Genomic DNA, 26,788 nt, shown 5'->3' on the forward strand with positions numbered 1-26,788 from the left:
GACATGGATGTCAGACATATGTACCATCCTCCAAAACTTTGAGGACTCCCCCAAGATGGTGAGCGACGATGACGCCATAATTAGCGTCTTCTGAAACGCTCTCTGCTCACAATCAAAGAGGATGCATTGCAGGCGGAGCACGATGAGATGGAGCAAGGAACCATACAGGGTGATACACACAGCCAAGCCTCATCTCATCCCAACGTGGATTGGGTGACAATGAAGAAGAGGAGGAGGAGGAGGAAGGACAGGAGCTAGTTTCATGCACTATAGACGGTACTACCTGCACAGCTGTCATACCATCTGTTCAACGTGGATGGCCAGAGGACAGAGAGGAGGAGGAGGAGAGCATGGTCAGTCATCCTCTAGGTGAGGACACGGAAGTCTTGCCTGTTAGTAGTCTGGCACACATGGCTGAGTTTATGTTACGCTGCCTTTCCCATGACCCTCGTGTTCTCAAAATTTTGGGTGACAGTCATTGCTGGTTGGTGACACTTCTAGACCCACGCTACAAGAAGAACTTTATATCTCTTATTCCAGAGGCGGAGAGGTCTACAAAAATGGGGCAGTACCAGAAGGCCCTTGTTGCGGAACGATTATAAATGTTTGTCAGCCCATACACTTAGTGCATGGGCATTACAAGTATAGGAGGCCCGCTCCTTTCTAACGGGAACATTTTTTTATGAGGCCCTCCTCCACGTATCTTCCAAGGGGCATTGAAGTGCCTCCAAATTTTTGGCAGCCCTTGCATTCACTGCATACTCCAACACTATTGAAGACTCTCTCCTTTCTAATGGGAATTTGTCGTTACTGTGGCCCTGCTCTATGTGTCATTAAATTCTTAGTGGGGTTTTTCCTAAAATTGGTCAGCCTTTGGACTCACTGCATACCCTATAACTGTATAGCAGACCCTCTCCTTTCTAATGGAAACATGTCATACTTGTTACTGTGGCCCTGCAATGTGTGTCTTTAAATTCGTAGTGGGGTTTTTCCTAAAATTGGTCAGCCGTTGGACTCACTGCATACCCTATAACTGTACAGTCATGGCCAAAAGTTTTGAGAATGACACCAAAATTATCTTTTCACATGATCTGCTGCCTCTGGTTTTTATTAGTGTTTGTCTGATGTTTATATCACATACAGAAATATAATTGCAATCATATTATGAGTACCAATAGGTTATATTGACAGTTAGAATGAGTTAATGCAGCAAGTCAATATTTGCAGTGTTGCCCCTTCTTCTTCAAGACCTCTGTAATTCTCCCTGGCATGCTCTCAATCAACTTTTGGACCAAATCCTGACTGATAGCAGTCCATTCTTGCATAATCAATGCTTGCATTTTGCCAGAATTTGTTGGTTTTTGTTTGTCCACCCGTCTCTTGATGATTGACCACAAGTTCTCAATGGGATTAAGATCTGGGGAGTTTCCAGGCCATGGACCCAAAATCTCTATGTTTTGTTCCATGAGCCATTTAGTTATCACCTTTGCTTTATGGCAAGGTGCTCCATCATGCTGGAAAAGGCATTGTTGGGCGCCAAACTGCTCTTGGACGGTTGGGAGAAGTTGCTCTTGGAGGACATTCTGGTACCATTCTTTATTCATGGCTGTGTTTTTAGGCAATACTGTGAGTGAGCCGATTCCCTTGGCTGAGAAGCAAGCCCACACATGAATGGTTTCAGGATGCTTTACAGTTGGCATGAGACAAGACTGGTGGTAGCGCTCACCTCTTCTTCTCCAAATAAGCTGTTTTCCAGATGTCCCAAACAATCGAAAAGGGGATTCATCAGAGAAAATGACTTTGCCCCAGTCCTCAGCAGTCCACTCCCTGTACCTTTTGCAGAATATCAGTCGGTCCCTGATGTTTTTGCTCAAAGAGTCTCCGCCTCACAGTGCGTGCAGAAGCACCATTCCTGAGCAAACTCGGCACTGCTGGTAGTCCGATCCCGCAGCTGAAACAGTTTTAAGATACGGTCCTGGCGCTTGCTGGTCTTTCTTGGGCGCCCTGGAGCCTTTTTAACAACAATGGAAGCTCTCTCCTTGAAGTTCTTGATGATGCGATAGATTGTTGACTGAGGTGCAATCTTTGTAGCTGCGATACTCTTCCCTGTTAGGCCATTTTTGTGCAGTGCAATGATGGCTGCACGTGTTTCTTTAGAGATAACCATGGTTAACTGAAGAGAAACAATGATACCAAGAACCAGCCTCCTTTTAAAGTGTCCAGTGATGTCATTCTTATTTAATCATGACTGATTGATCGCCAGCCCTGTCCTCATCAACACCCACACCTGTGTTAATGGATCAATCACTAAAACGGTGTTAGCTGCTCCTTTTAAGGCAGGACTGCAATGATGTTGAAATGTGTTTTGGGGGTTAAAGTTCATTTTCTGGGCAAATATTGACTTTGCAAGTACAGTAATTGCTGTTAAGCTGATCACTCTTTGACATTCAGGAGTATATGCAAATTGCCATTACAAAAAATGAAGCAGTAAACTTTGGAAAAATTACTATTTGTCTCATTCTCAATACTTTTGGCCATGACTGTATAGCAGACTCTCTCTTTTCTAATGGGAATTTGTCGTTACTGTGGCTCTGCTCTATGTGTCTTTAAATTCTTACTGGGGTTTTTCCTAAAATTGGTCAGCTTTTGGACTCACTGCATACCCTATAACTGTATAGCAGACTCTCTCTTTTCTAATGGGAATTTGACGTTACTGTGGCCCTGTTCTATGTGTCTTTAAATTCTTAGTGGGGTTTTTCCTAAAATTGGTCAGCCGTTGGACTCACTGCATACCCTATAACTGTATAGCAGCCTCTCTCCTTTGTAATGGGAATTTGTTGTTACTGTGGCCCTGCTCTATGTGTCTTTAACCCCTTAAGCCCCGGAGCATTTTTCGTTTTTGCATTTTCGTTTTTGCTCCCCTTGTTCCCAGAGCCATAGCGTTTTTATTTTTTGGTCAATATGGCCATGTGAGGGCTTATTTTTTGCGGGACGAGTTGTACTTTTCAACGCCATTACTAGTTTTATCATATCCTGTACGGGAAAACGGGAAAAAAATTCCAAGTGCGGTAAAATTGCAAAAAAAGTGCAATACCACAGTTGTTTTTTATTTATTTTTTTTACCATGTTCACTGAATGCTAAAACTGACCTGCCCTTCTTATTCTACAGGTCATTGCGAGTTCATAGACACCAAACATGTATAGGTTCTTTTATATTTAAGTGGTGAAAAAAAATTCCAAAATTTGGTAAAAAAAAAAATAAAAAAATAGCGCCATTTTCTAAGACCCGTAGCGTCTCCATTTTTCGTGATCTGGGGCTGGTTGATGGCTTATTTTTTGCGTGCCAGGCTGACGTTTTTATTGATAACATTTGGGGTAGATCCGATGTTTTGATCGCCCGTTATTGCATTTTATTGCAATTTTGCGGCGACCAAAAAACGTAATTCTGCCGTTTAGAATTTTTTTCTCGCTACGCCGTTTACCGATCGGAATAATTCTTTTTTTATATTGATAGATCGGGCGATTCTGAACGCGGCGATACCAAATATGTGTATGTGGGTTTTTTTTTTATATATTTTATTTTGAATGGGGCGAAAGGGGGGTGATTTAAACTTTTATATTTTTTTATTTTTTTTTATATTTTTAAAAACTTTTTTTTTTTACTATTTGCATGCTTCTATAGTCTCCATAGGAGACTAGAAGCAGCAACTGTCCGATCGCCTCTGCTACATACAGGGGACGAGCAGGTCCCCTGCATGCAGCAGAAATGGTCCTGTGCTATGAGCGCCGACCACTAGGTGGCGCTCATAGCGACAAGATCATGACAACCACAGGCGTCTGCTGCAGACCCTGGGTTGTCATGCACGCCCATCGGCGACCCGCGATCACGTGACGGGGTCGCCGGTGGGCGGGGCTTATGACGCGCTACCCGGAAGCGCGCGTTAAATGCTGCTGTCGGAGATTGACAGCAGCATTTAACTGGTTAACAGCCGCGGGTGGATCGCGATTCCACCCGCGGCTGTTGCGGGCACATGTCAGCTGTAAGAATCAGCTGACATGTGCTCCGTTCAGTGAGGGCTCAGCGCAGCAGCCCTCACTGAACGGAGGGTACGCAAATATGCGTACTAATACGTCACCGGGGGTTAAGTGGTTAAATTCTTAGTGGGGTTTTTCCCAAATTTTGGTAGCCCTTGCAGTCACAGCAAGGGCATTACCACTATAGGAGACCCGCTCCTTTATAATGGGAACATTTTTTTTACTGAGACCCTCCTCTATGTCTCTTCAAAGGGGTATTGGGTTGCGTCCAAATTTTTGGCAGCCCTTGCAGTCACTGGATACGCAATAACAGTATAGGAGACCCACTTGTTAATAATGGGAACAACAAAGCATAGCCGGCTGATGGCTCTCTATCACTATTTATGTTATGTGTTATATTAGTATGATAAAGTTTGCTGTGTTTTATCCCTATGGCCGTTATTGTATGCCGGATCTCCTACAGGCTCCGCCTAAGGCCACCGCCCCACTATCAGTATTTGGTCAGTATTCGGTCAGTTTTTTTTCTCGGGAGTGGGAGACAAAACCAGGTGAGGAACCTGGTTTTGTCTCCCACTCCTGAGAAAAAATACTGACCGAATACTGACCAAATACTGATAGTGGGGCCCATAGTGGGGCCGTAGCCTTAGGTCGTCCCTGGGAATGCGGGAAGTCTGTCCAGTAGGGGAACCATACAATAGGTAGGGATATAGCTTGCATTACATTGCTTAGACACTAGACAGTTAACGCAGGGATTAGCTCACCAATTGGGAGGGGTTGAGAGTAGTTTTATAAAAAAAACTATTTCCGGGTTGCAGGGAGTTAGTCGGGGTGTGGAGTCCATGAAACACACATCCTAGTTCTGGGTCCATGACCCTTATAGCACAGGACCGGTGCAGGTCCTGTTAAAGAAGAGTGAGTGGAGAAAGGAAGGCTGAACAGACAGGGAGACAGGTTCCAGCAAGCAGATACAGTGGAGAAGAAAGTGTTTTATCAGCGCAAGTTTTCTAACAGAATGAGGACACATCTGATGCTCGATCTGGACGCCGGCACAGTCCTGGGTTTAAAGCTTGAAAGAGGTACTAAGAAGCAGACCTCTGTATCCCTCATGGGAAAAATGTCAGCTGAATCGCAGAGGAAGTGGAAGATAGTGGGTCTCAGGACAAGACGAGAACAAACACTGAAAAGGCACATAACCAAGGGAACATCACTAACTAAAGACTCTACAATCTGTATGATGCAGCCGTGTGTAGAAGAATTGCACAATAAAAGTGAACCTGTTAATCCGGATCTAAGATCTCCTGTCTTGTTTGAAGCCGGTTCCGGTCCCATGGACGAAGTAACAGTGAGTAAAGAACAAATTCCATCACACAAAGCACTACACTCTCAGTCCTTTATAGAAGAGATGACACAGGGCGAAGAGAACTCAGTTCTGGCCCACAGCGTGTTGATACCGGCCCTGTGCCCCCTTCATGAGAATTGTGAGATCTCAGTAGGAGGAGGGACACTGGAGGTGACAATCAGGCTGGATGGACAGATAAAGTTTGGACCCAGCTGCAGTTTGTTAAAAAATAACACCTTTCCCAGATCCATCGTCGAGTCTCTGCCACTGCAGCCAATCAGTGAGCTCAGTCGCTCTGCCAGTGTAGACGGATCTTCAGAGCCGCTAAACTCACTGATGACGTGACATCAGCAGAGATTTGCCGGCAGACCCAGCACAGTTTGTTGTTGTTTTTTGACAAACTGAAATCCGGGGCCGAATATTATCTGGAAGGGACCAACCCCTTTAATCCTTTAATGGGATTTTCTCACAAAAAAAGTTGATTTTAATCAATAGATCTTGGAATAATAATAATTTCCACAATTTGATGTGTTTAAAAATAAATGTCCCTGTGCTGGGATAATCTTATAAATGTGCCCCTGCTGTGTGCAGGGGCAGATACAATAGTGCTGGTTAGCCCACCTGGCTTAGAGTCCAACATCCATGTACTTTAGCAAAGAGATTCAATCCAGGAGACCTGCAATCTCCATACATCCAGCATGTTGGAAACAAGCTTAGCGCTTTCACTTCCAGGCCCACCCCACACCAAATGCTCTAAAGGCTGTGAATTTTATTCTCTGACCTCCTCCTTCTCTACAGGTGTTCAATCATCCTAGCACTAAAGATGGCTGATTAACCCTTTTATGTGCTAGAACCTTTTTCCTATGTTTAATTACTGGAACTAATAATCTCGGTGCTACATATCTCCCCTCCAGTACCTTGCCAGTGACTTTGTCACAATATATATAGTCACTGTCAAGGTACTGGAGGGGAGATATGTAGCACCAAGATTTTTAGCTCCAGTAATTAAATATATAGCTCCAGTAATTTTATATATATTTATATATACATATATATATATATACATATATATATATATATATATATATATATATATATACAGTACAGACCAAAAGTTTGGACACACCTTCTCATTGGGAAAACTTTGAAAGTGTCCCCAAGTGCAGTTGCAAAAACCATCAAGCGCTACAAAGAAACTGGCTCACATGTGGACCGCCCCAGGAAAGGAGGACCAAGAGTCACCTCTGCTTCGGAGGATAAGTTTATCCGAGTCACCAGCCTCAGAAATCGCAGGTTAACAGCAGCTCAGATTAGAGACCAGGTCAATGCCACACAGAGTTCTAGCAGCAGACACATCTCTACAACAACTGTTAAGAGGAGACTTTGTGCAGCAGGCCTTCATGGTAAAAAAGCTGCTAGGAAACCACTGCTAAGGACAGGCAACAAGCAGAAGAGACTTGTTTGGGCTAAAGAACACAAGGAATGGACATTAGACCAGTGGAAATCTGTGCTTTGGTCTGATGAGTCCAGATTTGAGATCTTTGGTTCCAACCACCGTGTCTTTGTGCGTCGCAGAAAAGGTGAACGGATGGACTCTACGTGCCTGGTTCCCACCGTGAAGCATGGAGGAGGAGGTGTGATGGTGTGGGGGTGCTTTCCTGGTGACACTGTTGGGGATTTATTCAAAATAGAAGGCATACTGAACCAGCATGGCTACCACAGCATCTTGCAGCGGCATGCTATTCCATCCGGTTTGCGTTTAGTTGGACCATCATTTATTTTTCAACAGGACAATGACCCCAAACACACCTCCAGGCTGTGTAAGGGCTATTTGATCAAGAAGGAGAGTGATGGGGTGCTAGGCCAGATGACCTGGCCTCCACAGTCACCAGACCTGAACCCAATCGAGATGGTTTGGGGTGAGCTGGACTGCAGAGTGAAGGCAAAAGGGCCAACAAGTGCTAAGCATCTCTGGGAACTCCTTCAAGATTGTTGGAAGACCATTTCCGGTGACCACCTCTTGAAGCTCATCAAGATAATGCCAAGAGTGTGCAAAGCAGTCATCAAAGCAAAAGGTGGCTACTTTGAAGAACCTAGAATATAAGACATATTTTCAGTTGTTTCACATGTGAGCCAGTTTCTTTGTAGCAGTTGATGGTTTTTGCAACTACACTTGGGGACACTTTCAAAGTTTTCCCAATTTTTTGCACTGACTGACCTTCATTTCTTAAAGTAATGATGGCCACTCGTTTTTCCTTACTTAGCTGTTTTTTTCTTGCCATAATACAAATTCTAACAGTCTATTCAGTAGGACTATCAGCTGTGTATCCACCAGACTTCTGCACAACACAACTGATGGTCCCAATCCCATTTATAAGGCAAGAAATCCCACTTATTAAACCTGACAGGGCACACCTGTGAAGTGAAAACCATTTCCGGTGACTACCTCTTGAAGCTCATCAAGAGAATGCCAAGAGTGAGCAAAGCAGTCATCAAAGCAAAAAGTGGCTACTTTGAAGAACCTAGAATATAAGACATATTTTCAATTGTTTCACACTTTTTTGTTAAGTATATAATTCCACATGTGATAATTCATAGTTTTGATGCCTTCAGTGTGAATGTACAATTTTCATAGTCATGGAAATACAGAAAAATATTTAAATGAGAAGGTGTGTCCAAACTTTTGGTCTGTACTGTATATATATATATATTCTGTATGTGTGTATATTCTGTATGTGTGTGCATTTTGTGTGTGTATATATACCTTGAGTGTATATATAAGGTGTGTGCGCCAAGGATAGCTGAATACATTGCTCAGATTTCTATGGATGTCCTATAGGCAAAGAATGGTGTAGTGAAATGCATGCATGCCATAACTCTATTGTAACAAGGCATTTCAGAGGGTTCTCAGCAATCAGCATGTTATCACTTATAATGTGAATAGGTAGCAACTTGCTAAGGTGAAAATAACCTGCAGCACGGTGGCTCAGTGGTTAGCACTGCAGCCTTGCAGCACTGGGGTCCTGGGTTCAAATCCACCCAAGGACATCATCTGCAAGGAGTTTTTGTGTTCTCTCCATCTTTCTGTGGGTTTCTTCCAGGTTCTCCAGTTTCCTCCCACATTCCAAAAAAACAAATAGGGATAGGCAATCTGGATTGTGAGCCTCATTGGGGACAGCAATGATAATGTATGTATAGCGCTGCGGAATATGATAGCGCTATATAAGAAAATTATAATAAATAAGTAAACACATAGAGAGGAAAAATGAAAAGTATCCATACCAGGTTGAGTGGCTGCTCTAAGTGCATTGGGTAGACGGTTCACTTTTCTCATAATCTCTTTCCAGGATTTGTCTACTTGCAAAAACATCTTGGCTTCTGCTGGCAACTGCCTAGAAATATCAGGAGCGCTAAAAATACTTTCCAAATACAGCCAGTTTCTTTGACAAGTCAGCCACTCATCCTAAAACCAAACGATGAGACAGGAGGACACAAATCACTGAAAGCGTTCTTCATTAGTCAAAAAATCAGATTTGTTTCATAATTCCATATAAAAGTAATATACTCATCTAAAAATATGAATTTATTTTCCAGACATATACTGCATGTGTAGAAAGACACAATAAGTAAGACGGTATGGCATAAAGAAGTGAGAAACAGCTTGAGACTTCATCAGCTCTTATTTTAGAGAAACTAAAATACTCAACATGATAAGAAGCAATAACTCAGAACCAAGACTGAATTCACACTGCAATATATGTCAGAGGTATATATCAGAAAATATCTGCTTATCTGAGTATCTAATATATGACATGACCCTGAATACAGACGCATATGTTGCCGATTGACTTACGCTTGAAAAAAAATGTATACTGTGACGAACGTTTTTCTTAGTAGCATGTCTATGTATTGAATAGCATAGTTCATTACATTATTCAATACATGTTAAATTAAAAAAGTACTTGACATACACTACCCTGAGTATTGTAGCGTCGGCGTCCCTGCCCTCTGCTAGGCAGGGACGCTGTTCCCCTCACCTCTCTGCTCCGAGCCCGGCGTCCTCCTCCCGCTCTGCTGGCAGCGCGCGCTCCTTCCCGGCCACTGTGCTTAGGGCGCGCGCGCGCTCCCATATATAAGGCACCTCCTCCAAAATGGAGGTGCCCGAGCAATGTTGTTGCACTGTTCACTACTCTGCTTCAGCCCTCAGGTCCCGTTGCCAGTTACCTGCCTGATTCCTGCCAGAGTCCTGCCAGTTTGCTGTCTGTTTCCTGCCTGATACTCCTGCTACCTGCTTGCTAGCCTGAGGTCCGACGGTCTGCCTTCCTACTCCTGTCAGTCTGTCTATGGACCAGCTTGGCCGCTCACCTGGGAGCGCACATCTGCTACCTGCCTGCTAGCCTTCCTGGAGGCTCTGCCGTCACGTGCTGTGACCACCTGCTATTCCAGAGACTCCTGCCCGCTCACCTGGGAGCGCACATCTGCTACCTGCCTGCTAGCCCTCCTGGAGGCTCCGCCGTCACGTGCTGTGACCACCTGCTATTCCAGAGACTCCTGCCCGCTCACCTGGGAGCGCTCCTCCGCTACCTGCCTGCTTGCCTACCTGGAGGCTCCGCCGTCACGTGCTGTGACCACCTGCTATTCCAGAGACTTTTGCCCGCTCACCTGGGAGCGCTCATCTGCCTGTCTGTTGGTCTTCCTGGAGGCTCCGCCGTCACATGCTGTGACCACCCGATTATCCAGAGACTCTCGCCTGCTCACCTGGGAGCTCACGTCTATCATCTGCCGCCACAGGTCGTACCAATCCTTTACCCAGAGACTGCCCCGGTCACTTGCCGTGACCTCCTGCCCGTTCATCCAGAGACTGCCCCGGTCACTTGCCGTGACCTCCTGCCCGTTCATCCAGAGACTGCCCCGGTCACTTGCCGTGACCTCCTGCCCGTTCATCCAGAGACTGCCCCGGTCACTTGCCGTGACCTCCTGTCCGTTCATTCAGAGACTGTCCCAGTCACCTGCTGTGACTGCCTGCCCGTCTACCCTGGTCGCCACCCGCTCCCTTACAAGGACCGCCCCCTTGTATAGTAGCTCAGAGGTTCCACCTCCCAGACCCGTTACAGTTTGCTCGGGCCATGGAACCCGGTGGCACCCAAGCTCCCTCGCTCTCGGACCTCTGTCATGAACTGTCCCGTCAGAGGTCCCAACAGGAGTCCATCCTGGGTCACCTGCGGAATGTCAATTCTCGCCTGGACACTCTGACTGCTCCACCAGCAACCACCGCCAGTGCCATGACTCGCAACCCGGCAGCTCCGCTGCCCACCAATACCATGGTATCCTACCCCGGACCCCGGCTTTCTGCTCCTCCTCGCTTCGGAGGCGACTCCGCCCAGGCCCGGGGCTTCATAAATCAGTGCACCCTGCACTTTGAACTCCTGTCCCACCAGTTTAACTCCGACCGGGCCAAAATTGCCTTCATCATGTCCCATCTCACCGGGGAGGCCCTGGCCTGGCTAAATCCTCTATGGGAGAGAGGAGACCCCCTGGTGTCCGACTTGCCTGCCTTTCTCATGGTTTTCCGGAAAGTCTTCGACGAACCCGGACGGAAGACCTCATCCGCATCATCTCTGCTACGCCTCCGTCAGGGAAGTCTCACCGTGGGCCAATATGCCATACGGTTCCGTACCCTTGCCTCGGAGCTGGCCTGGGATAACGACGCTCTGGTATCCGTCTTCTGGGAGGGTCTGTCCGGCCGTATTAAAGATGAACTTGCCGGTCGGGACATTCCTACCACCCTCGATGACCTAATAACTCTTGCCACCCGGATTGACCTACGGTTCCAGGAGCGTGCCAAAGAGGTCACCCGTGAGAGGAGGTTTCCACGTCTAGTTCCTACTTTTCAGAAATCCGTCTCTCCCCAGGTACACTCTCCTGAGCCTATGCAGGTCGACCAGACCAAGATGGTCAAAACCCGTCAGGACTTACGCCGTGCCGAAGGGAGCTGCTTCTACTGTGGCAGTAAGGAGCACCGGATCCGTACCTGCCCGGAGAGGTCGGGAAACGCCTGTGTCTAGGTTCGCTCAGAGAGGTCAACCTAGACAAGAATAAATCCTCTCCATCTCTGCTACTGTCAGTCTCTATTATCTGCGGGGAGAATCGTTATTTCGAACTAGCCCAACTTGACTCTGGAGCGGCCGGGAATCTTATCTCACAGTCCCTGGTAGAAAAATACCGCATTCCCACCAAACCTCTGGCTGTACCATTATCTGTCGCTGCTGTGGATGGGGGCCTCTTACCACGTCCCATCCAACTCATCACCGAATCCGTAACTCTGCAGGTGGGAATGCTGCATTCTGAGAGCATCTCTTTTCATGTTCTGCCTGGACTCTCTCACGCCCTCTTACTAGGTCTACCTTGGCTCCAGAGACATGCACCCGTGCTTGACTGGCAGACCGGAGAAGTCCTTCGCTGGGGACAGGACTGTCATAAGACTTGTTTGGTTCCTGTTCATCCTGTCCGTCCTTCTCCTACCCCAACTAATCTACCTGGACTTCCGATTCCCTATTGGTCATTTGCTGATGTCTTTAATAAAAAGGAGGCAGAGACATTACCCCCTCATAGACCATACGACTGTCCTATCGACCTGTTACCCGGTACTACTCCTCCCCGTGGGCGTATTTACCCATTGTCCGCTGCTGAGACCCGGTCGATGTCCGAATATATTGAGGAGAATTTGGCCAGGGGATTCATCCGGAAATCTACCTCCCCGGCGGGAGCAGGTTTCTTCTTCGTAAAAAAGAAGGACGGCTCTCTCCGTCCCTGTATAGACTATAGAGGCCTTAACCAGATCACGGTGAAGAATAAGTACCCCCTTCCGCTCATTCCAGAATTATTTGATCGCCTGAGGGGGGTTGAGTCTTCACCAAACTGGACCTCCGTGGGGCGTACAACCTGGTCCGTATCCGTCAAGGGGATGAATGGAAGACTGCATTCAACACCCGGGACGGCCACTATGAATATCTGGTAATGCCCTTTGGTCTCTGTAACGCTCCTGCCGTCTTTCAAGAGTTGGTCAATGACATCTTCCGGGACCTTCTCTACTCCTGCGTTGTGGTGTACCTGGACGACATCTTGGTCTTCTCTCCGGATCTCCAGACTCACCGAAGGGACGTTCGTCAGGTCCTGCTCAGGCTCAGGCAGAACCACCTCTTCGCTAAATATGAGAAGTGCCTCTTTGAGCAGACCTCGCTTCCGTTTTTGGGCTACATTATTTCTCAGACCGGCCTACGAATGGATCCAGAGAAACTGTCTGCCATCGAGAAATGGCCCCGACCGGAGGGGTTGAAGGCCATTCAGCGGTTCCTGGGCTTCGCCAACTACTACCGCCTCTTCATACCGCACTTCTCTTCCCGGACTGCCCCAATTTCCGCGCTCACCCGTAAGGGTACTAATCCCAAAGAGTGGCCGCCCGAAGCAGAGGAGGCCTTTCTTTCCTTAAAACAGGCCTTCTCTTCCGCCCCGGTGCTGCATCGTCCTGACGGCAACAAGCAGTTCTTTCTGGAGGTTGACGCCTCCTCCTCTGGAGCCGGAGCTGTACTTACTCAAAAATCTTCTTCCGGGAGGATGGTAACTTGCGGCTTCTTCTCCAAACTCTTCTCCTCTTCTGAGCGCAATTATTCCATAGGAGACCGAGAGTTATTGGCCATCAAGCTGGCATTGGAGGAGTGGCGTTACCTGCTCGAGGGGGCTCTTCATCCGGTAATAATTTACACTGACCACAAGAACTTGGCTTATCTCCAGCATGCCCAGAGACTTAATCCGCGCCAAGCCCGGTGGTCCTTGTTTTTTGCTCGCTTTGATTTTGTTCTACATTTTCGCCCGGCTGACAAGAACATCAAAGCAGACGCCTTGTCCCGATCCTTTCTGGTATCTGATCTCGAGGAAGAACCTAAACATATCATCGATCCCGCCAGAGTAATGCAGATGGCTCCCGTGAGTCTAAATCGTCTCCCTCCCGGTAAGACGTTCGTATCGGTACCTGATCGGGAGAAGATCCTACACTGGGGTCATTCGTCTAAACTAGCTGGCCACGCCGGTCAGAAAAAGACCCTCCAGCTTATTTCCCGGCACTACTGGTGGCCTAACCTGCGCAAGGATGTAATAGACTTTGTTTCTGCCTGTGTGTCCTGTGCCCGCAACAAAGTTCCGAGACACCTGCCAGCCGGTCGCCTTCTTCCTCTGCCAGTACCTGCTGCCCCCTGGCAGCATATAGCGATGGACTTCATAACTGATCTTCCCGTCTCTGCCGGTTGTACGGTCATTTGGGTGGTCGCTGACCGCTTTTCCAAGATGGCTCACTTCATTCCCCTGCCAGGCCTCCCGTCTGCACCCGAGCTGGCTAAAGACTTTATCCGCCACATCTTCCGTCTTCATGGCCTGCCCCGTCACATCGTGCCGGATCGTGGGGTACAGTTCACTTCCCGTTTCTGGAGAGCCACTTGTAAATTGCTAGACGTCACCCTGGACTTCTCCTCCGCTTACCACCCACAGTCTAATGGTCAAGTGGAGCGGATCAATCAGATCCTGACCAGTTACCTCCGGCACTTCGTTAATGCCCACCATTCTGACTGGGTGGATCTCCTGCCATGGGCCGAATTCTCGTACAACAATCACGAGAGCGAATCTTCCTCCAAATCCCCGTTTTTTGTAGTCTTCGGTCAGCATCCTCGGATCCCGTTTCCCGTCTCCACCTCGGTGGACAATCCGGCTGCGGAATCTCTTGTTAACAAATTTTCCTCCACATGGGAGAGTACCCGGTCCGCACTCCTTCTGTCATCCGAGCGTATGAAAAGACATGCTGACAAAAAACGTCTGGATCCTCCTCAATTCCGTCCAGGGGATAAGGTCTGGCTCTCGTCCAAGTATGTCCGGCTCAAGATTCCTTCCTATAAGTTAGGGCCTCGGTTCATCGGTCCTCTGGAGGTCATCAGTCAGATCAACCCGGTGGCCTATAAATTGAAACTCCCGGCCAACTTGCGGATCCCTAACTCCTTCCATGTATCTCTCCTCAAACCTGTGGTACTTAACTCTTTTTCCATGTTTACAGGTACGCCTCCTGCTCCGGTTTCCGCTGAAAACGAATTTGAGGTAGAGAACATTCTGGCCACCAAAAGGGTAAGAGGGAAGACCTTTTTTCTAGTAGATTGGAAGGGGTTTGGTCCTGAAGAGAGAACGTGGGAGCCCCGGGAGAACATCCATGCCCCTCTCATCCTTGCTAAATTTCTGTCTGGCCTAAAAAAGGGGGGGCCTAAAGGGGGGGTACTGTAGCGTCGGCGTCCCTGCCCTCTGCTAGGCAGGGACGCTGTTCCCCTCACCTCTCTGCTCCGAGCCCGGCGTCCTCCTCCCGCTCTGCTGGCAGCGCGCGCTCTTTCCCGGCCACTGTGCTTAGGGCGCGCGCGCTCCCTCCCTCTTAAAGGGGCCGCGCGCGCCGTCCTAAGGAGTCCCCGGCCAATGGCCGGAGGACTTCACCATATATAAGTCACCTCCTCCAAAATGGAGGTGCCCGAGCAATGTTGTTGCACTGTTCACTACTCTGCTTCAGCCCTCAGGTCCCGTTGCCAGTTACCTGCCTGATTCCTGCCAGAGTCCTGCCAGTTTGCTGTCTGTTTCCTGCCTGATACTCCTGCTACCTGCTTGCTAGCCTGAGGTCCGACGGTCTGCCTTCCTACTCCTGTCAGTCTGTCTATGGACCAGCTTGGCCGCTCACCTGGGAGCGCACATCTGCTACCTGCCTGCTAGCCTTCCTGGAGGCTCTGCCGTCACGTGCTGTGACCACCTGCTATTCCAGAGACTCCTGCCCGCTCACCTGGGAGCGCACATCTGCTACCTGCCTGCTAGCCCTCCTGGAGGCTCCGCCGTCACGTGCTGTGACCACCTGCTATTCCAGAGACTCCTGCCCGCTCACCTGGGAGCGCTCCTCCGCTACCTGCCTGCTTGCCTACCTGGAGGCTCCGCCGTCACGTGCTGTGACCACCTGCTATTCCAGAGACTTTTGCCCGCTCACCTGGGAGCGCTCATCTGCCTGTCTGTTGGTCTTCCTGGAGGCTCCGCCGTCACATGCTGTGACCACCCGATTATCCAGAGACTCTCGCCTGCTCACCTGGGAGCTCACGTCTATCATCTGCCGCCACAGGTCGTACCAATCCTTTACCCAGAGACTGCCCCGGTCACTTGCCGTGACCTCCTGCCCGTTCATCCAGAGACTGCCCCGGTCACTTGCCGTGACCTCCTGCCCGTTCATCCAGAGACTGCCCCGGTCACTTGCCGTGACCTCCTGCCCGTTCATCCAGAGACTGTCCCAGTCACCTGCTGTGACTGCCTGCCCGTCTACCCTGGTCGCCACCCGCTCCCTTACAAGGACCGCCCCCTTGTATAGTAGCTCAGAGGTTCCGCCTCCCAGACCCGTTACAAGTATGATAAAAGAACTATCATTCAACAAACTTTGCCAATATTTCGTCAATAGGAAACTATTCAGACATTCATTGTAGGGTAAACATGACCAAAAAGTACCTCTCCATCTCTCAGCAAATGCAATTACTATTTTTTTTATGGTTTAGTAATCTACTCTTTATAACTATTTTATCATTATCCTTATGGACATTTGCCATTCATGGACTGACTTCTTGCTGAGTTTGTGATACACTTGTGTTTAAACACAGCCATCAAACCAATGAGGAAGAGCTGCAGGGGGCATAGAAAAGAGCAGGGGCCTGACCTGAATGGTGAGAAAGGGGGTGTGTCTCAGACTACCTCAGACTCACAGCAGACACTGCAGCTAAGCTGTAGTAATAGATTACAGCTCTGCATTAAAGGGAATCTATCAGCGGGTTTTTGCTATGTAATGTAGGAGCAGCATAATGTAGGAGCTAGGAACAAATCTGGAAGCAATGGGTTATTCTGCTCTGCCGTGGAGAAGGAATGAAGGGATACAGATCCAAGTTTATGCGGTTTAATTGTCAACGCGTTTCAAAATTTTAGGACTTCTTCATCAGGACAAACCATGACATCATCATTGTCCTGATGGAGAAGTTGTAAAACTCTGAAACATGTTGACAATTAAAACATTTAAACTTGGATCTGCATCCCTTCATTCCTTCTCCGCGGCAGCGCAGAATAACCCATTGCTTCCAGTTTTATTTTTTTCCAATTTCCATCATGGGTCAGCAGCAGCCTTATCGTGGCTCAGCAGCAGCCTTTAAACTCTTTCAGTGGTTGTGTACACACAACCACACCAGGTGAGCACCACTATGCATGTTCTTTTATCATTATTTATCCCAGATAAGATTCTAATTGCACTTTTTTATGTTTTACAGCATTTGTCTCTTCATCATTGTTTCCAGGGAAGTGTCACCTATTAGGCTTTGTGCTGTAGATTCAATACAATCAGTATTTTATCAGCAGGAGATTATTACAACAGGACTAGGTCTCACGTGCAGACAAGTCAGGCTAATCTATGTAACCCAGCCCCACCACTGATTGGCATCTTACTGACAATGCACAGTGTGCACAGGAAGCTGGCAGTCAGGGGTGTGGGTGGGGTTATACAGAGCTCAGCATTCTGACCAGTGTTCCATCTACACCAGAGAAAATAGGGATTCTATCAAAACTACACCAAGCAGTCCGGTAAGTGATACATCACTGGCATTAAGGGCTCTGCATGCTGCTATCAGATTTCATAGCAAAAAAAACTGCTGACAGATTCCCTTTAATGGTGCAGAGCTAAAAGTAACTAAGGAAAAGTAATAAGGAAAAATAAATAGCAGGTAAGCATCTTTACTGACTTATATTTTATTTTTGCTCTCACAACTAAACATTTGCTCTAATGTTAATATAACTACAATTAAGAGAAAACATAACTCACAAGAGTTTGATTAAACAAGGCTAGATTCTTCTGCCATTCATCCACACGAGGCCTGATGGGTCCAACATAGCGAGAAGAGGCAATGGTTGATATATTTATAGTGCTGTCATCAAGAAGAACCTGCAAAGGAACATATCTTATCAGTAATGTTACGAAGCATTTTTAAGACTGAATTGAAAATCTAAGATCTTTTATTTGTCTCATATTAACAAATTAATACAATTATCTCATATCATTTTCTAAAAGCAACAATGAATGCCAGCTTTGTCAGTGAAAATAGCTACAGAGAAATATCATTTAGCAGAACAATTCAAAATAATTTTATTTCTGAGAAATAATTGAAATTTGCCTGCTCTGCATACCAATATATCACAGTAAGGGCTCGTGCACACAACAGATTTCCTTGTCCAAGTGCTATCTGTGGTTTTCACGGATAGCACTTGTACCTCTGATATTTTATGGGGCTGTACACATGTTCCATTTTTTCCTTGGACTTTGTGGTCTGTGAAAAAATCAGAGACATCTCCGACTTTGATCCACGTGCTGGATCAAAATCGGCAATGCAAGTCTATGGGTCCGTGGAAAACATCGGACAGTACTCGGATAACATCCGAGTGCAGTCCAATTTTCACAGACTGACAGAATGGAAAAGGTGGAGAACCTTTTTTTTTCTCTCCACGTCCAATAAAAAATGATGCCGCTCTCATCAAACTCTCAACAAACTCAGATAAAAGTCTGATCAGAACAACCAGACCGTTTTTCTCGGACGTGTGACCCTACCCTAGTAGAGGACATTATATGTGTGTCACTACAATAAATTATAGTTTCTTTACCCTATGGATCTAACCATACACTAAACCAGTGATTCTGACTATTGAACAAGCACTCCCAGGAAAATGTCTTCCTGTGCATTGCTTATGTACTTCAGTAGTGATGAGCGAGCATGTTCGCCACTGCTCGGTACTCGCCCGAGCATCTCAGTACTCGAGATACTTGGAGCTCGCCGAGTACTTTCGAGATGCTCGGGCGGGAGCTCGGGTCCCCGTCCTGCATGTCTGCGCTATTTAGAGCACCTATCATGCAGGGATTGTCTGCCACTCACTGTAATGTCACAGCCATGGTGGTTGTGGCATTACAGTGATTGCCCAAATCGATGGGAACAGTGCTCACAGTGAAACATGAAAAGCCGGCAATTCATCAGCGGCATATACCGGCACCCGACAATTTAGAACAGAAAGAATAGAGCATCACACATAGATTAGATAGATAGAAACATGTCAGTCACATATATAAGAAGTACAGTGGCAGTGTTGGTTACTGTACTTGTCATTTAGTGTTAAAATAAAGGATTTATTTAAAAAAAAATTGTCGTAGGGTTCCCCGTAATTTTAGTCTCTAGCGGAGGTTAAGCAGACGGCTGGGGCAGATGTTTGAAGCCTGGGAAGGGGGTAATACCCACGGAGCTTCCCAGGCTACTAATATGAGCCCCCAGCTGAATACCTAGCCTTTACCAGCTATTAAAATGGGGGACCCCAAAAAAATGACGTGGGTTCCCCCCTATTTTAATAGCTAGCAAAGGCTAGGCAGACAGCTGGGGACTGATATTAATAGCCCAGGAAGGGTGCCAAGAATATTGGCCCCCTCCCAGGCTAGAAACACCAGCCGTCAGCCGCCCCAGAAATGGCGCATCCATAGGATGTGCCAATTCTGGCACTTAGCCTCGCTCTTCCCACTGCCCTGTAGCGGTGGCAATGGGGTAATAGGGCTGGGGTTGATGTCAGCTTATAATGCCAGCTAACATCAAGCCCAGGTTAGTAATGGAGAGGCGTCTATAAGACACCCCCATTACTAACCCCATAGTGAAAGTGAAAAAAAACACAAACACCCAGAATAAAGTTCTTTAATTGAAATAAGCACACAATTCTTTAATTTTCTAAATTAAACCATACTTACCATCACGCCCATTCCAGCTGAAGCCAATGTCTTCTGCAATAAAAGTAAAATAATAAACCAACCTCATCCTTACCTTTCCATGGTTCCCAGGATGGCTCCAGCTCTGCTAGATTCACATGACAGGCTGGATCGCAGCCGAAAGCAACCATCCAGCTTGCCATGCCGCAGACACTGAGAAGCGCAGGCATGCTTGCGCTCCTCAGTGTCTGGCTGTGACGGCATCCAGATGAGCCGAGTTCATGTCCAATGAACTCAGCTCACCTCATGCACGTCACTGACAGCGTGGGAGAATTCTCCTGCGCTTGCCGTGAGTGCAGGAGAATTCTCTCACGCTCACCGCAAGCGCAGGAGAATTTCCCACGCTGTCAGTGACGTGCATGGGATGAGCTGAGTTCATTGGACATGAACTCGGCTCATCTGGATGCCATCACAGCCAGACACCGAGGAGCACAAGCATGCCTGCGCTTCTCAGTGTCTGCGGCATGGCAAGCTGGATGGCAGCTTTCGGCTGCGATCCAGCCTGTCATGTGAATGTAGCAGAGCTGAAGCTGTCCTGGGATCCAATTTTGTCCCTGGTGTCCTTAGACAGCTCTTGGTCTTGGCCATGGTGAATTCGTTGGAGTGGGATTGATTGGGTGTGTGTCTTTTATACAGGTAATGAGTTCAAACAGGTGCAATTAATACAGGTAATGAGTGCAGAGTAGGAGGGCTTCTTAAAGAAAAACTAACAGGTCTGAGAAAGTCAGAATTCTTGCTGGTTGGTAGGTGATCAAATACTTATTTCATGCAATAAAATGCAATTTAATTATCTAAAAATCATACAATGTGATTTTCTGTTTTTTATTTTTAGATTCTGTCTCTCACAGTTGAAGTGTACCTACGATAAAAATTACAGACCTCTCCATTCTTTGTAGGTGGGAAAACTTGCAAAATCGGAAGTGTATCAAATACTTATTTTCCCCTCTGTAGCTAAGCTTTCTTCTAATTCAGGGGTTTCAAACACATGGCCTGGGGGAAGCATGTAGCTGTCAAATGTAACCCGCAAAATACCGGAGCTCCCGAGACATCCTTTGTACTTTGCAATTTGTACTTTATACAAACAGGGGCATGGCTCTCTCTTTTTGAGCTGGGGAATTCATATATATAGTTTTCCACAGACAGGTGTCTAACCAGTCGGGCTTTGGTCCTGCTCTGCCCCCATCTATTTTGAGGTCTGCTGACACATAGAGAGGGTTAATACTAGGGATAGGACTGTCCGGTGGGATGGCTTTTACGCTTTTTTGATCAAAACAGTGTTAACTAAGTACCTTATGCTATTTACATGTACTATTACTATTTACTTACTACAGGGTATCAGGGTATTTGCTCATTTTGTTTTTATCTTAGGTTTTGTCTGTTTAACGGCCACAGTGTGAACATGCACCTGCACACTGCACTTATACCAATATATGTCCCGGCTCATTTCTTTGGTGTTGTGCAGGAAACCTTTGAAATTAACTTATATGAAGTTTTTTGCTGACTGATCTATACATTTCCAAGAGGTTGTCTATGACTTATATACTGATAATATATCCTTTTGATATGTCATCAACATCAGATTGGTGAAGTACCGACACCCGGCGCCCCCATCAGCAGTTTTAGTTAATTACATAAGTATGTAGTTATTATTCTAACTCTGAACACATAGATGGAATTATGTAGGTAGCAGAGTCAACCCCACCTGGATATCATCTGTTCCACCAAGAATGAACACATCTTTAGAATCTCGGTGTGGGACAGAAGAAAATTCGGTAGTTTTCCAGGAATCCTCCACCTTGATAAAAAATATTGTCTTTACATTAATAAGCAAATAGAAAAAGTCAAATCCAAAACCTGCACTTTGGAAAAATATTACTCATATGGTAGGCAAGAGTTTAAATCCACATAACAATTGATGAGTACAAATCTAATTTTGCATACTTTATAACATGTCTCTAAGACATACATTACAAGAAAATATTGATAAATCTGGCACGTAGGAGCCAATTACCAGAATTATAAAGTCCATGCTGCTCTTTAGCTTCTAGTCGGAAGGACTCTTTATATATAAAAGCTTGAAAGGTTTTATATGACATTTGGAAAATCTCAGCAAAAGTAATGCTCTGAATAAAAGTTTTCTATCCCAATAGTTACTTCTCAGGTATTGTTAAAAGACTATGGGTGTCATATCTGGGGTTAGTGTTCTGTGAATAAAGGCATTCTTATTTCTTTATAAGCCGGTTTGGGCGTAAATGAACAGTTGATTTTTTGTTTTAGTCTTTCTACATTTCCACAGCCATAAAGGGGATGTTCTCTTTGATGACGCCAAGGTTATGAACTGATGTAGACATGCATGCTCAACTTAGTTAATAAGGAGGAGGAAATTAGCCACTACTGAATATTGATATTAAAGACAGAGAAAAAAAATTATATGGTAGACAAATTCTGCCAGTAAAGAAAACAAAAAAACAATGGTGGAAATGTATTCAAAATGTGTGTGTTCTTCAGTAGTTAGGAAAAGTGTATCTCTTTCAAAACCCTATGTTAAAGATACTTTAAATGAGTTGTACTGCAAATAACTTATATCAACTATCTATAGAATAGGTCATAACTGCATGATTGCTAAGACCTGACCACTGAGACCCCCACTGATCACAAGAAAAGGTGTTTTAAGGTCTCCTGTGTGAATGACGCATTTGTAAGTATGTACAACCAACGCTCCGTTAATAAGGTTGTCCCCTTTCGAAAACCTTTTTTCCCCCACAGGCCCAGTTACCTTTTTTTTAAAAACAAACAGAGTTTCACATACCTTCCCTAGGTTCAGTGCTATGTTCCCCACCGCTGCCTCAGTCTCTGTTGTTTGGCTGCAGCTGTGACGTCACACCAACAAAGATTTAGCCAATCATTGAGCTCAGTTGATCATGCCCGCTGCATTGACCGAGCTGCTGAGCTCAGTGGTTGGCGTGAGCACTTTCGATATGATGTGGATGCTGCAGGCCACACAACAGACACCAGGGAAGCAATAGAGACACAGCCCTGGACCTGGGAAGGGTAACTAAAGTTCAGTGTCTTATTTTTTAACGGTAACTGAGCCTATGGCAGGGTTCCTCAACTCCACTCCTCAAGAGCTAACAGTATTGCACAGGAGATAATTAGGAAATTCTGAAAACATGATCTGTTGGTGGCTCTTGAGGACTAGAGTTGGAGAACACTGGCCTATGGGATAATGTTTTTCAAAAGGGTACAACTCCTTTAACTGTATATACAAGTTATGCACTCTACTTTATATATTCAGTGTTCGCACATGCTCACTAATGCTTCATTCAAACAAGGGACTTTAGGACCTCCGTTCTTGTGAAAGGTGGACTGCCCCCAGCAATCATACTTTTCTCAGCTATACTGTAGATGAAGTATATAGAACAATCCCTTTACGTCAATGTATTTTAGATAATAATAGGTCATTAAAATAATGCACACAGAAAAATAAGTAAAATTGTATATCACAAGTCAGGTTTTAAACAGTACCTTTTTGAGTATAGTTTCTAATGAAGCTTCTCCTGATGCCTGCCCAGATATATCCTGAATATTCTGTGCATATTCAAATGCGTGAATATCTATCAGCTTCTCTAGAGAGAGTGGGTGTTCTGGGTCTAACAACGCTGCATTAATCGCTTCTTCCAGGATAGCCCAATGCCTTGGTTTCAAAAATGGATTTCTTAAATCTGTTATCACAGGTACCTGTAAAAATGTGTTATATATATAGTAATTATATAAAATTGAAGACAGGTATAATGTGTGTACAACACAGATCTGTAGCGCAGTCCTGCACTTGGGCACTAGGACTTCCATTTCTTTTATAGGGTGAACTGTGGAAGTAACGCTCTACATTTTTATACCTTTGATGTGGAAGCTATGAGAAAACAGAACACTTTGACCTGTTTAGGACTTAAAAATGTGTCTTTGCCTTTCTTCAATCTTTCATGTTGTCCCAAGTTGTATAACAGTTTCTATTATTAATCCTCATTAGTGTACTGTAACAATAACAGAATGTACTCTGGCTATTACACAGATGTTTCCCATTAAATAATGCATGCACAAGAATAAAAAACAGGATTCCGTATAGTCCCTGCAATCTGTCTATGGTATTAGCAAGCAACATTTAAGTCAGAAATGGAGATCAAAACTCTATATAATAATATAAGTTAGGTCTATATAAAATACAACAATACAACACTCTCCATTCTGGATAATACAGTATACAGTGGGGGAAAAAAGTATTTAGTCAGCCACCAATTGTGCAAGTGTGGCACCCTGCTATTACATGTACCACAGGACCCAAAAGGGTGCATGGACGGACTTCTCCACAAGAGGCCCTCATTACATAACAGACACCTCCACCCTTCCACCTGATACCACCAGAGAGAGCCCTGTTAGGGATATATATACTGGAGTGTGGAGTTAGGTAGGCAGAGTGTGCTGGCACTGAGATCAGTGAAGAAGCAGCATGTGAGCTGCTGTGCTGAGGGCCAGCCAGGGCCTAAAGCACGTGCTGAAGCCCTGGGGGCCTAGAGCGGGGCCGGAGGCAAGGAGAAGAGTGAGAGGAGTTATGGGGGCAGAGGAGCATTTTAGGCTCACCCCAGAACACAAGCCGGACACCGTGTCCGCGCCTACAGGGTTCTCTACGCCCAGTAGGTACAACCGGTATACCAGGAGGATTCTAGACCCCTGGTCAACCTGAAGCTACAAAGAACTAGGCACCACGATGGCCCCAGCGTCCAGGGATAGTGGTAGCCAGAAGAAAGTTCTTACCACCAAGCATGCAGGTGAGGAGAGTGAAAGAGTACAGAAGCTAGGCCTAGTTTAAGACTGGTCAGAAGCTTCAGAGAGAGAGGAAGAAACAGATCAGGAGGCCTTATACCCGCTCACTGGGGAGAGTCCTGAAGTGCACCCTTCCGATCAAGTACCCTGGACCGTACCTGCCATCTACACCAGTAAAAGTACTGAAGCGAACCCCCTGTGTGCGTGTCTGTTATTCTCCCTGGCCCGGCTGGGCCACCTCTCACCTGCATCCCTTTCATCAAGCCTGCCCTGGGGGCCCGCTCTGCCTGTGGGGAGCAGAGACATCCCAGCTGCCATCCCATCACCCCCGGAAGTCTGCAGCAGCGCTGGTACCCATTACCAGGAACCACAGGTGGCGTCACGAGACAAAACTGTTAACAACACCCCTTTTAAAGACTGACCCCAGGGTACGGGCCCGGGAGCCGACTGCCGTGACATCCCAAGAAGGTAAAGGCCCGGGTACCGAGTCCCCCATATCCCCCTGGGCGAGTCACAAGTTCTTCCACTTAAAAAGATGAGAGAGGCCTGTAATTGACATCATAGGTAGACCTCAACTATGAGAGATAAAATGAGAAAACAAATCCTGAAAATCACATTGTCTGATTTGGAAAGACATTTTTTTCAAATTTTGGTGGAAAATAAGTATTTGATCAATTACAAAAGTTCATCTCAATACTTTGTGATATATCCTTTGTTGGCAATGACAGTGGTCAAATGTTTTCTGTAATTCTTCACAAGGTTGGTAAACACTGTTGCTGGTATATTGGCCCATTCCTTCATGCAGATCTCCTCTAGAGCAGTGATGTTTTGGGGCTGTCGCTGGACAACACGGACTTTCAACTCCCTCCAAAGGTTTTCTATAGGGTTTAGATCCGGAGACTGGCTATGCCACTTCAGGACCTTGAAATGCTTCTTATGAAGCCACTCCTTCATTGCCCTGGCAGTGTGCTTGGGATCATTGTCATGCTGAAAGACCCAGCCACATTTCATCTTCAATGCCCTTGCTGATGGAAGGAGGTTTGCACTCAAACTGTCACAATACATGACCCCATTCATTCTTTCATATACATCAGTCGTCCTGGTCCCTTGGCAGAGTAACAGCCCCAAAGCATGAGGTTGCCACCCCCATGCTTCACTGTAGCTATGGTATTCTTTGGATGCAACTCAGCATTCTTTCTCCTCCAAACACGACGAGTTGTGTTTCTACCAAACAGTTCTACTTTGGTTTCATCTGACCATATGACATTCTCCCAATACTCTTCTGGATCATTCAAATGCTCTCTAGCAAACTTCAGACGGGACCAGACATGTAATGGCTTAAGCAGGGGGACACGTCTGGCACTGCAGGATCTGAGTCCCTGGCGGCGTAGTGTGTTACTGATGATAGCCTGTGTAACGTTGGTCCCAACTCTCTGCAGGTTATTCACTAGGTCCCCCTGTGTGGTTCTGGGATTTTTGCTCACTGTTCTTGACATCATTTTAACCCCACGGGGTGAGATCTTGTGTGGAGCCCTAGATCGAGGGAGATTATCAGTGGTCTTGTATGTCTTCCATTTTCTAACTATTGCTCCCACAGTTGATTTCTTCACACCAAGCTGCTTGCCTATTGCAGATTCAGTCTTCCCAGCCTGGTGCAGGGCTACAATTTTGTTTCTGGTGTCCTTCGACAGCTCTTTGGTCTTCACCATAATGGAGTTTGAAGTGTGACTGTTTGAGGTTGCGGACAGGTGTCTTTTATACTGAGAACAAGTTCAAACAGGTGCCAGTACTACAGGTAATGAGTGGAGGACAGAGGAGCCTCTTGAAGAAGTTACAGGTCTGTGAGAGCCAGAAATGTTGCTTGTTTGTAATTGACCAAATACTTATTTTCCACCAAAAATTTTTTAAAAAATTCTTTCCAAATCAGACAATGTGATTTTCAGGATTTGTTTTCTCATTTTGTCTCTCATAGTTGAGGTCTACCTATGATGTCAGTTACAGGCCTCTCTCATCTTTTTAAGTGGGAGAACTTGCACAATTGGTGGCTGACTAAATACTTTTTTTCACCACTGTATAAGGATGAGTAAAGGGGGAATTCTCACTAATTCAGATTCTATAAGAGTTTTTATAAATCAGTGTTCTAAACCAGACCTTTCTAAATCTTAACTAAAAACTGGACAACAGTGAAAAAAAATTACCATCATGTAAGTGGCTTAGGATAGTCTGAAATACAGGATTCCCTTCTTTTACTTTATTCCATCCCCCTTTCCAACCCTAAATGACTGCTTATCTTTTTCTTCCTTCATGGCTTTTAATTAATTTTATTGGTCAGAGCTTCCTACTGCGTCTTTATAATTTTAATGATTATGTCTTTCTATTTTTACTACTGTCATTCTATTTTTCACTTTGTAGATTTCCTTTCAAGCAAATGTGTCTTCAGACAATGACCTGTTCTTTAAAGATAATTGTATATTAAACATATATTTTTAAGAATTTTAGTATTTTTTCAAAAATCTTGAAATCTTGCAGTTTTCACTGTAGCAATTGAGCCTCATAATAGGCTGACACTTTCTGTTCTTTAGTAATCACTTTTCAGCAGGCATTCCATTATCAACATAGACAGGAATACAATGAAAGGTACTAATTAAAGGAAAACTCTTACATAGAAATCAATAAACATCTCCAGACTACAGATTCCTATGACTGCTGTAAAG

General features: G+C 45.8%; 1 protein-coding gene across 1 annotated transcript in view; it reads right to left on the reverse strand.

The window, feature by feature from the left end:
* Nucleotides 1-26,788, reverse strand: part of DNAH6 (dynein axonemal heavy chain 6) — a 493,878-nt gene that overhangs the window by 386,595 nt on the left and 80,495 nt on the right. Inside the window, exons 19-22 of the mRNA XM_073637077.1 lie at nucleotides 22,782-22,994; nucleotides 20,959-21,051; nucleotides 17,286-17,405; nucleotides 8,657-8,837 (exon numbers count right to left, since the gene is read on the reverse strand). Coding sequence (XP_073493178.1) covers nucleotides 8,657-8,837; nucleotides 17,286-17,405; nucleotides 20,959-21,051; nucleotides 22,782-22,994 — 607 coding nt within the window. The remainder of the gene's footprint in view (nucleotides 1-8,656; nucleotides 8,838-17,285; nucleotides 17,406-20,958; nucleotides 21,052-22,781; nucleotides 22,995-26,788) is intronic.

Source organism: Phyllobates terribilis, unplaced genomic scaffold (genome assembly GCF_046119375.1).
Source record: "Phyllobates terribilis strain yellow unplaced genomic scaffold, ASM4611937v1 Scaffold_1__5_contigs__length_1240528914, whole genome shotgun sequence".
Taxonomy (NCBI): Eukaryota; Metazoa; Chordata; class Amphibia; order Anura; family Dendrobatidae; genus Phyllobates; species Phyllobates terribilis.